This window comes from Streptopelia decaocto (assembly GCF_964273445.1).
Source record: "Streptopelia decaocto genome assembly, chromosome: 1".
Taxonomy (NCBI): Eukaryota; Metazoa; Chordata; class Aves; order Columbiformes; family Columbidae; genus Streptopelia; species Streptopelia decaocto.
Window position 1 is genome coordinate 39,701,086 of NC_138663.1, and position 11,943 is coordinate 39,713,028.

The 11,943-nt window shown below is 51.0% G+C and overlaps 1 protein-coding gene across 1 annotated transcript in view; it reads right to left on the bottom strand.

The window, feature by feature from the left end:
* The window catches only part of CBX6 (chromobox 6), a 17,530-nt gene extending 8,780 nt beyond the window's left edge, over positions 1-8,750 (bottom strand). Inside the window, 4 exon segments of the mRNA XM_082071572.1 lie at positions 7,969-8,035; positions 8,233-8,298; positions 8,482-8,525; positions 8,663-8,750. Of these exon segments, the coding sequence (XP_081927698.1) occupies positions 7,969-8,035; positions 8,233-8,298; positions 8,482-8,525; positions 8,663-8,731 (246 nt within the window). The 5' untranslated portion in view covers positions 8,732-8,750.
* Between the last annotated feature and the right edge of the window lie 3,193 nt (positions 8,751-11,943).

An 11,943-nucleotide genomic window follows, 5' to 3' on the forward strand; every position in this document is an offset into this window, starting at 1 on the left:
ATTGTCACCCTGCAATCAAATGGTAACATGCAGTCAGATCTCAAATTGGGCATTGCTCACCTCAGGACAAGCACTTACCAGCAATGCTGTGTCACATTTATACCTGCATTAATGACAAGCACACATACGCACTGTTGATAGCTATGGCACAGCCCCCACACTAGCACGGGGCACTGTCTGCATCCTTTTTGGGCAGCTTGTTACGCCCGGGCACTGTTGACATGTGCTTAGCCCAGGAGGAAACTGCCACCCTGCAGCCATGTTTCAGGATTACAGTTAATGGTTTCCAAGGCTCCCTCCCAGTCATCATCAGACAATGAGCACAACCTTCCACTGCCAGCCAAACAAGCAAGAGTCCTCCTAGGTATTGGGGCTGTTACTGTTGAGTTGGCATCTAAAAATCACATACTAGTCCAAGACAGAAGACTGTATCCAGTCCTCTACAAAATAAGCACAAGACAAGGGGGAGAGGAACAGTAATGCACTTGATTATCTCTTCCTCTCGCACAACCAAACTCATCTGCTTTGGAAAGCATGGTAGGAAGGGGGCCTTGAGGTACACAGATGGGGATGGGAGAGGGTGGTCTGCTGGAGCTGTTTTAGCTAAACACAAGAAATGCAGTGGCCTGAAGTTTTAACTAGAGACTACAACCAAGCCGCATATCTAAGCTCTGCCGTGGGAGCAAGGTCCAGTGTTTAACACCAGAGACCAGGCCAGCTGGAACTCAAACAAGTTTTACTGCACCTCTGAAGAGGAGATTGTTCTTTTGAACACCACACTTGTTTGAAACCTACTAATGGAACTGAGCAGGAACAGTACTGTCAACTGCTTGGTGCCAGCCCTCCCTGACAGCCAAGGAAGGTGAACAAGACTTTTAAGCTCTTCTGGAGCTTGGAGATACAGTGCCAAAACCCACTCCGGTTCATGCACTAGAGACAGGAACACTTTCTGGCAGCAGGAACAACCATTTTGTGGGTAAGCTGTGGCAGTATGACCTGAAGACTCTGTGGGCATGCAAACCCAGAGTACACTCTTACATTCACACCTTGTCACAGCACAGTTGTTCTGACACCTGCACCCCACTCCTTGCCCAAACAAACTCCCTTCCTTAATCCCTCTCAGCAGCGGTCACAGGCAGAGGTCACGCAGGCCTGGCGGGGACAGACAAGCCCCCTGACTGCCCATCGAGCGAGCAGCTTCCTCCATCTCGTGGGCACATCAAGAACTGCAGTGCTGGAAGCAGACAGCTGCTTTTCCTCCCCAACTTTTCCATCCCGTTGCCCCCCCAACACACACGCCAAGATCGGGATGGCTTCTTGCCAGCTAAGAGCTTAAGCACTCCAACACCCTCCCCTTTGTCACCCTGCAGGCTGTGCCTCCTACCAGAGAAACGCCTGGGAAAAAATGCATGTAAAGGCAGGGATCTAACCGATCTAAGCGAGGGGCCCAGGACAGCTCTTGCACAATAAGCTCAAAGCCCTGGCCCTACATCACCAGAGCTTTCCTGTCACCCTGTGCCCCTCTTCTCCCACTGAGATCCCCATGGGAACTGCAGGAGATCCTGAACGAGCAGAGAACAGAGATGTGAAGACATTTTGTTCCTCCCTGGCTGACGATGGATCATGCCGGGCAGTACTACTTGTATCCTGGCTTTAAAAGGACTACAAAGATGAGGCCTCCTTCCCCAGCCGTATGTGAAAATGCAGACCGAAGGCTCAGCTGCACCGGGGACTCAAGACTTTGTATTACTGACTGACAAATAAACAGGGATGAGTAACATGACTGCTAAGGCAGTCACAGGCACTGTCCACCTTCACCCTGGGCTGCACAGGGCTGTTTTACCTACCCAGAGGGAAGCACCCCCAGCCCCGGCAAACCCCAACACGTCCTGCTGTAGCAGGGAGCATCCCAGTGTCCAGCCAGTTTCTCTTTGCTCAGCCTCACACATTACTCCATGGCCCAAAGTATTCAGAAAATGAACAGTTAGACTCAGTTCCTGTGCCAGGCATCCCACAGGCCGGAGCACAGCAGCAGCACCAGACAGACTCCCTGCACCACGCATCAGCTCTCCCCCTGCCATCCCTGTGATCCGCAACTTAAGACACTCCACAGATCCAGTCAGGAGGTCACAGGCACAGACACGCACATCTAGGGCTGCGCTTGCTCCCTGCCTTCACAGGTCCCTCTGAAGCAGACGGCAGACACCAAGACAAGCTACAGTTTGCTTTCTGACATTACATACCAGCACAGCTTGCAATTAACCATTTTATTCTTTCTTTTTCTCCCCCTTCCCCACCACAGCATGGCTGCTCTCGTGCTTTGGGCTTCTCGCCAATTTACCACTGCTCAGCAGAGAACGAACTGCAACACAATGTCCCGTTCCAAAAGGCTCTTACCTTTTGGTTACCCTCAGGGAAACCAGGCTGAAGGTACAGACAGATGCACATCAAAAATCCCCGATCCACAGCTTCAGTGGATTGACATATGCATCCTTGAGGGCTCCCTCCTGCTGCCAACACCGCATGTCTTCTAGATTAACTCCCTACCCTGTAATCATGCCTTGGAGTGAGGAGTTCTGCCCCCTATGTGCCCCTCTGCTCGGAATAGAGTTTAATTGCCGCCTGCCCACATCCATCACCCACGTGAGAAAGCAGCAGGTCATGTGCCCCACAACATCTCTCCGGAGCCACAGTTGCCTTATAAACACCAAAATTCCTCAGCAAAGCTTCCCATCAACCACATTAAATGAAAAGTGATAATGCTGGGATGGTCACTGCCCAGCCACTTCCATACTCCTGCTGATCTTACTTTCTCAGCGTGTGCACATTAATCAGCTCCTGTCCCATTTTGACAGAGAGACCTGTCTTGGTTTTGTGCTTACATGGCAGCTAGCACAGCACCCTGGTCCGTGGCTAGGACTTTACCCATGTGCCAGAACCACTAGGTCTCTTCTACTCACTATGTGTCTGTGTTTCCAGCTACTTCTGGGGCACCTGCTAAAGGCTAAAGTTATTTCTCACTCAGGTTTCAGCTCTCTGCATTTATTAAATTCCAGTTTCAATAGTCTCCAGGTAGACTACATGCACCATCAACCTCTTTGGCCAGACTTCTAAGAGAGAGGGTAAGCTAGGACCCAACAGTTCCCCCCCAGGAGCTGCACTGCTGTCCCCAGGGACCAGCTTCAATGTGAGTTCCAAAGAGCAATATGCAAATATGCAGCTTACCTCGAGCTTGTTTTTCCAGGTAAGGTTTCAAGAAAAATAGTATCAGATGCTTTATCTAAGACCAGCCCCCAGAGCCCTCTCACTTGCAAAGCTCAGTATTCCTACCACAGGATCAGGTTTATTCAGGCATTAACTATACAAACTCAAGTCTCTTCCCCGCAGAGGACACAGCACATTTTCTGGGCTCTCCCTCTCCTGCTTCCAACTTTACATTAAGTAAAAGAAGACTCAGCACTCAGTTTTATCTGTTGGAAACGTACTTCTCCCTGCTACAGATCCATTACTCGATCACACTCACGAACCACGTGAGCATGAGGTCTTTGAAAAACAAACCCATTTAATTCTTTGAGCTCTGTCACCACCGTTTGCTGCTTAACTCAGAAGTTTTCCGAATGGAAACTACCTCTCTGGGTTTTGCTGTTTTCACCTGCAGGATTTGCTCACTGCTGAAGAGGTACTCAGCATGTACACGAGTAATTCACTCTCTGCTTACAGCTCAGCCTACATCAGGATGCAGCTTCTGGAGGCTTGCTGCAGTGCTCTGTCACGAGAGCAAGGCAATTGCTAGGATTGCTTCCCTTCCCCCCCTTCCCTTTTGGGATATGCATCACCTTTATTTAGCTTGTACAGCTTTCCCTCATTGCTCCTGGGAACTAGTATATCTCTCCTGTTCCCTACTATTTCTGAATAAATGTCCCTTGAGGCCCAGCAAGCATATTTGTTCATTCATTCCCTTAACGCACTGAGGCACACAAGCACGTACATGGACACGTGCTTAGAAAAGGCCCCCCTTACCTGATCTGTATCAAAACCTCTGCAATTTGGAAGAAGAACAAAAAAAAAAAGACCACGTAAGGCAATAGATTTCTAGTTAATTATTTCAAAATCAAGTCATTTCCAGTAGCACTGCTGCACCATAGTAGCGTTAGTCTCTCATAAATTACTGGTTCTGCTTTGTCTTTTATTCTCCACCTGCATTCCCACAGTCCTTGCTCCAAACGGCATTCGTGAGAGCTCTTCTTTCCCCTTTTTGGCTGCCATTCTGCCTTTTTATCACCCTCTTTCTTCTGCAGTCTTCCAAGTGACAAGGCAACAGCAAGCCAGTTCATAGCACAGTTCTCCCAAGCAAAAACTGCCATAAACTAAAGTGTCCCTACTAGATGGGGAACGGTCTTGTTTTCAAACCGCTTGGGGGATAATTTACGAACAGGGAGGAGATCAAAAGAAAGCCAGCTCCAACTTCAGAGTTCAAGAAAGGGCGAAGCGACAGAGCACCATGCTGTTCGGCTCCATCTTCCCCCGGTCTCCCACTAAGGCCTTCCCTTACTTTGCTCTCTGTTATCTTTTCATCCTCATTAAGCTTCTCCCGTCTTTTCCCTTCAGTATTTACAGCCAGTCTTCACTACCCACCCACTGAGCACGCAGAGCGGCCTCTGTCTCTTAATAGCACTTGCTGGACTTTATTAGATTAGTTGGTGAGTTTTGCATTCCTCTCAGCAGAGAGCCAAGGGAAGAGCAAAAAGAGCAACCCGAGCAGGGGGAAAGAGGAAGATCACTATAGCACGGGCTACATCTCTTTCTAGCCTCACACCAGCTTCCATTCTGACCTCCAGCTCACAGGTCTGTCCTCAAGGATGACTTCTGCCAGACACATAAGTAGCAAGGTAAGAGCCTTACATACAGTGCTGCCCGCTTCAGGTGAAGGATTCCGCTCCCCGTACGCTCAGCACAAAGCCCGCAGCATACCAGCAGCCTCCCAAGAATTACAACCTCCCGCCAAGCTTGGTCTCAGCTGTGGGAAAGTTTGCCCCTAGTATGCAGAGGATAAAGACCCATTTCCTGCCCAAAACTTTGCAGTTGGAGTTTGCAGGGGTCACTTTCAACACCGGCCATCTTGATAACGATATTGGAAAGCCTGAACTGTAATTTCCTTTTACAGCCTGATCAAAAGGGCAAGTGTTAGACAGCTTTCAGCAACAGGAGCCTGGCTTACAAAGGCAGCCGGTGGCTGAAGATGCAGCTTTTCAAAGCTTTTCCAAAGGTGTGGGCCACTAACCTGCTGGAACGCTTTCCCCATGGTGCCTATCTGCAGCTTTTGAGGACTAATCCCAGGATAAACCTAGCCCCACTGCAGCCTAAAACACCCACACGAGCCAGGGGACTGACTGTTGTATCAAGGCACTTATTTCAGTGCATCACTGAAGGCTTGGAAGCCTACATTTAAGCACTGATACACATAAAAAAATCCTAGTGAACCACTGAGTTGAGGCCAGACTAGTTTACCAAAGCAGTCCTAGGCCAGGCTCCTGCTTAAACGTCACGGCATGCAGGCCTAATCTGTTCAGTTAACAGATCAAAAAGAATATTGTTCTAACTGCCAACTCCAGAGACTCCCTCTGGGATGCAAGAGTCAAATTTCTTCCCCTGCTTCTGAAATTCTCACTGGCAAGAGATTCTGCAGCTGAAAGAACCAAAAACGACATTAGGGAAGCACAAGGCAGAACCAAATCCCGCTCCTCCTGCAGCAGCACTGGTGCTGCAGGGCTGGCAGAGGTCAAACCCGCTTTTTCAGCAGGTTAGAATAATTGACTGAGAGATGCGCTTGACACAGGCTATCACACTGGTCTTGGTCACGTTTCTAGTGGTTTGCCTGAACAGACCTCAAACTGGTTCAGATAGGGCTATAGCCGAGATAGGGTTACTTCTTGCTGCCTGGCCCAGGGGTGTTATTTTTAGGGTAGGATCTGAAGTAACAGAAAAACAGCAAGTCAGAGTGCTAACAGTTTCACCAGCTCTGCTCCCCAGAGCTGCAAACCAAGCAGCAGCGTTCAGCCCTGCCAGCCTCTCCCACAACGTGCCATCAGCCTTCAGGAGAGCTCATCTCGCTCCCTGTCGCGATCCATCTTCTGCAAAGTGCCGAGCCAGCTCCGCAAACCTACGGGTTTTCAGTAGCGTTTGAGAGGCTGGCAGAAGGAAGATGTGCCACAGAAACGTGTCAGGGACGTGATTCAAAGGATGCTGTTGAATAATTCAGGTTCCAAATTTAGGGGGGCTTTAAAGGGCAAGGGGAGAGGAGGAGGAATGAGTGGGTTTTATTTTTGAGTTTGGGGGTTGGTTTTGTTTTTTTTTAAAGGAGTGAAAAACTGGCAGTGGATTTTGCCATATCACATTCAGAAACAAAAAGAAAACAAACTGATTACACACAGTAATATTAAAAGCACAGCATAAACACTCCTCTACTGCTCTGAACAATGTCAGGTGGTAGAAATACCAGTATTTTTTAATTCAAGCAGAGAACTATTTTAAGGTGGTGGTTTCCCTTTAAGCGTTCCTCTGCATTGCTGGAAACCTAAACACAAGGGTTTCATGTAATGCATGACTGCCAGAAAGAGAAAAACCAACTAGTCTAGTTTCCTGAATGAAGAATAACAGGTAGTACATATCAGTTCTGTTTGTAGTTCTTAGCCTCCAGTTACAGAAAACTGTTAGCAGAAAAACAGGCAATGAGGGAGAAGGACTGTTCCATCAGGACTTTCCAAGGTTTGCTACAGTTCCATGGGGTTTTACTCAGAGCATCAGAATACGCCTGTTCCTGCGTTTCTTCCACGTGCTTCGTTATGTCCTCTTAAAGCAGAGCAGAGGTGACACCCTACCCCTCACCGCTCTTTCCGGTGCTCATACAGTTAAAGTGCTGCACTGACTTGAGTAAAGCTCCTACCACTGTCAGGCAAAAGAAAGTATTAACCTGTTTCACAGATGGGGAAACATGCACAAAGGCTAAATGACTTGCCCAAAGCCATAGGATGACTTAGTGACAGTGATGCCTTACCACAGGGTCCACCCTGGCTGTTCCAGGCTGTGAACTCCCTCATCCATCTTAATCATAAAAAGGTATATGGTATTTCTATATTCATTTGAAGACTGAGATTGAGATAGCTGAAGAGGGAAGGAAGAAAGAGGGGAGCAAAGCAAAGAGTTTCGTCTGTAGACTAGTAAATCCACAGAGCTCCCATAGTGATCACTCAACTACCAGATTTCTTAATTAGACAAGAAAGTAAAAAAATATTGGGGGGCAGGGGGGCTGCATTAGGGACTACCTTCCTTGTTCTTTACTGTAAGCAAGCAGAGATGCTATGACAATACCTTCTTGCAGAGATGCTGGGTCTGTCAGAAGGGAAGTGGAAACTTCAGCTGCTATCCTACACAGAGGTCAAACACTCCTCCTCCCCCCCACCCCCCCAGGAAAAAAAAAAAAAAAGCAAAAGAAGCCTGCAATTTACAGATCAAAACATGAACCCCTCGTGAAACTCCCGTGGAACACCCACATCCTGAAACAGGATCGGAGGGGCACAAGTGGCAGTGGGACTCCCGCCACAGCTGCCCCATCGCTCAGCATGCTGCAAAGTTGCAGGACGCAGGCTGCATGGGACAGGCCGCCAAAGGAAGAGGGAGCGGGGCAGGCAAGAAGGCCGTAAAGAGGCAGGGGATATTGGAAAGGAGACTGTAGCCTCCCTGTGCACATCCGCGTGTACCGCCCGTCCTGCTGGGGCACCCCTCGCACGCACACACGCTCTCCCCTCGCACGCTTCTGCGTCCCCGCCCCCCACCCGCTCTCCCGGCCAGTTGTCCCCGCGTTCCCAGAGCCAGGCACAAGTCACTTGAACATCCAGCTCTTCCAAGGGCACGAACCAGTGAGGTCTGAGAGACATTTGGCAAGGCCTAAGTTATTTACTTAAGAGTTACCTTCAGGAGAAAAGTTTTAGGCTTAGGTCCTCTCTTCTTGGGCCCATACAGCTCACGTTCCCGTTCCCTTTAGGGGATCAAATTTGTCAAGAAGTTAAAACTTTTCCCCAAGGGGGAAAGAGAAGAATACAAGTTTAAAAGGAGGAGAAAAAAAAAAAAAAAAAAAAAAGAAGCGCCCGGACGCCTTTTCCCGCTCATCCACCCACCACCCAAAGCCAAACCTGCTGCAGCCCCCCCAGCCCGGCGAGGGGGCCAAGCACTCACTTCTGCTCGAAGGCGGCGATGAGGCGGGAGTCCAGGATGTTCTCCTCGGGCTCCCAGGTGCTGTACCTGCCGGAGGCACAGGCAGCGGTGGGGGGGACACAAGCGAAAGGGTCAGCACCCAAATCCCCCCGCTGTCGCACACAGACTCATCCCATCCCATGCCGTGCCACCCGCAGCCCCGGGGGCGGCCCCCGCAGGGCGGCGGAGGCGCGGCAGCCCTTTCCCCCCACCCCCCAGGGATGCACTCACTTGATGGCCCAGCCTTTCCATTTCACCAGGTACTCGATGCGCCCCTGCAACACACGGGGGGGAAGAGGGGGGATGAGGCGGGGGCCCGGCGGGCCGGCGAGAGGTACGGCCGGGGCCCGGTGGCAGGGAGCTGGGGAAAAGGGATGTTCCGCGGCCGGCCCCCCACCGGCCGGCCCCTCACCTTTCGGATGCGCCGCTTGATGATGGACTCGGCGGCGAAGACGCGCTCCCCCACTGCAGACAGCTCCATCTTGCTCCTCGGCGGCGGCGCCCACAGCCCATAATAATCCCGCCCGCCCGCGCCGCCCCGCCCCCTGCCCCCCGCCCCGCCCTCCTCGTGCCGCCGCCGGCTCGCGCACGCCCGCGCGCCCCCTCCCGCCGCGGCCGCGCGTGACCCTCCTCCTCCTCCTCCCGCTGCTGCTCCCCGGTGGGGAGGGGGCGGTTGCTAAGGGAAGGGGGCGCGCGCAGGCGCCAGCCCTTAAAGGGGCCGCGCGGCCGTGGGTGTGAGGGCGGGGGCTCCGCCTGTGGGGGGGTGACCCGCGGCCCCTGCGCCGGGGGTCGGTGTTCGAAGCCAGGGGCCAGCGGGGGAGCGGGGCGGGAAACCCGGCCGGGCAGACCCTCGGCATGGCGGCCGTGGCGCCGTGCCCCTTCCCGCCCCGGCGGGCCTTTTTTACTTAAAACAATGGCGGCAGCGGGGGCCGCGCAGCCTCTTCTGCTCCGTCTGCACACACACGCACCGTCACTCCCCTCCAGCCAGCGGGGTGGCACTGGGGGAGCAGGCGATCTTAAAGTACTTACGGAGGCAAAAACTAACAACAAAGGCGCTTAAACCCTTTTTTTTTTCTTTTTTCCCCATTTTGGCTGGTGCTTTTATGTGGCCTTATTTTCGAACCAGTATAAGGTACTGCAAGGTAAATGGGCCAAGTGTGCTACAGAAACCTTTAAAAAAAATAGAAAAATGTTAAGTCACTTAAAGGAATTCCCTGTCCATGAGTGTTACTGCAAAATCCTGTTTAATTTGCAGTGTGCTTTACACTCTCTCGCAGGTGCTAAAAAGGCAGAAAGAAAACACCTCAGTCACAATTAATTCTGTGCGATTCAAAATGGAAGTTGCAGCCCTGCAGCTGACTTCACGTGGAGCTCACCGCCCCGCGTTGCCTGGCACGCAGCAGGGCCGCGCGTTCTCCTGCGTCAGCTCCGCTTTGGGGTGAGGAGGGGGTGCGTTTCAGAATTATACCCTCTGGGAGCAGGGGAACTGTGATGAGGGCTGTAGGCAATGGCCATCCTGCTCCTGCTGCCTTCTCACCCCAATAGCTGCCTGCAGAGCACGGGCACCCCGCAGCTACCCGCTTTTCAGCCAGCCTGGCAGGGAGCGCTTGTAGCCCCTGGGGCCTTTGCTAACCCCATTTGCCATTCCCCTTTCCTTTCCAGCTCCGAAGTTCCACCCAGAAGGAGAATATTCTGGAAATGGCTCTATATATCAGTACCAGCAGGGATGTATTTCCCAAAAACCAAGGTGGGCAGGTAGGAGAACTAGCCCTTTCATCACTGCCTGTGATTCAGACAAGATCTGTCAGTTTTTTGTTCTTTTTCACCTTAGCAGATGAAACGTTGCAGCCAACGCAAGCTCTCTGGCCAGAGGAAAAGTGACTCAAGAGAGGACACGTTCCCCACCACCTCATCCTCATTCAAAGGGGGGTGGATAGAGAGGTTGCTGAATGCTGACAGAGAAGAGCTGTCAAATGGACAGTCACAGGCCCTGATTCAGATAAGAATAATTCAGAGAACACCGTGTGTCCGTGGTCAGGTAGTGAACCACAGTGTACTTCACCACTGGTAATTCTGCATTTAGGTCATATCATTCACTTCAAGCATAGACTGCAAGAGGCCCTTTCTCAGGTATTTACCACCATAGGCCAACTGAGAACAAAACCCCAGGCAGATCACTCAAGACTCTCACCTGGAATGTGACAAGTCCTTCTGGACTGCCCCATTTCTCTAGGGACCACTTTTTTAATCTCAGTTCTTTAAATGTCGGAAGGTGACTTGAAAAGAACAAGTCAATCACACCCGTTGTGTTTTGCTTTTCACTTTTTAAATTGCTTTTAACTTTGCACCTTAAGTGTTCATTAACACCATCCACATTTAAATTGGCTTATTTGTTACTGTTCACTTTGTTTAAACGACTGCTTTTACACTTGTGGCTGAGCGTCAAATAACTGAACTTCCAGACATCAGTATCATCCACCCTATAGAGCAGGCACTCCCAAATATAAAATGGGGGGAAAGCCCTGACACAGCTACACAAACACACACACAGCAACTGTGATTGGTGGCCTTGTCCCCAAACAGATGTGCAGGTGATGATCATCACACCCCACCTCAGGGCAGGCACACAAGGCAACCCCAATCCATGGACCAGAAGGGGCAGCAGTATTTCAGAGAACTCCATGTGCTCTTCCCAGTTATTTTCTCCTTTCACCTGTCAACAGGACCTTCTTTCCTGCCATAGCAGCTGCTCAAATCACCACAAGCAGCTGTTGTACAGGTATTGCCCAGCCCCAGGCTCTTTCATCTAACTTGAACTATCAGAAAGCAAAATAGCAGCAGAGTATCCAGCTGTTCAGAGCATTGTTGGTTATTTCCTTTGTTTCATTCACATTTCCAGTAAAACACTTAAGCCCAAAACAACCTGGGAAGATGGCACTCCCGGAACAGCTATTGTTCACTATGAGTACTGAAATAGAGTATTTTTTTGGCACCTCACTGCCCTCAAGACCGTGGTGCCATAGGATGCACCATAGCACATCTTGCTAGCACAGACAAGCCAGAGCACAGAAGCAATAAGCTTTGTGGGAGCAACAAGACCTTTCTCAACAGAATCACTGGTAAGTGTTGTATGAACGTAGGTAGAAAGCAGCAGGTGCAAGAATATTATTTATTTTTTAAATAGCATTGATAATGGGAAACTCACCTGCTCCAAGCCAGTAGCTGCCTCCAGGCTTGTTTTTTGAGGACCTGTGACCTGGCAGGAGTAGCAGCACTTATCTTTGCTAGAACAACTCCAAGGGTTGATCAGCCGACTCCGCTGCTGCTTGCTCCGGGGAGGCTGCTGCCAGGAGCAGCAGATTTCTGTAAAGAAGCAGTCATTCTCTCGCCTATACTGGGAGCTGGTGCACCTGCACACACCTCAGCCCCTTGAGCAAACCCTCAGTGCTGTGGTCATTGTGTCAAAATGTGGTGAGATTTCCCAGCTGCAACTCTGAAACAGACCCAAAACAGGCACCTCGGAGCTGACTGTGTCCTTCCTCGTGCAGCAGTTACGGGTGGCTCAGCATGACCCAAGCAGTGGCCAGAACATCCACCCTTCCAGCTTGCAGAGAGAGGAGAAAGGCCGTGGGGTTCGTGCAGTGCCCACACCACAGGGTTAGTACGATAGCCCTGGGGCCTGCCTACGAAGTT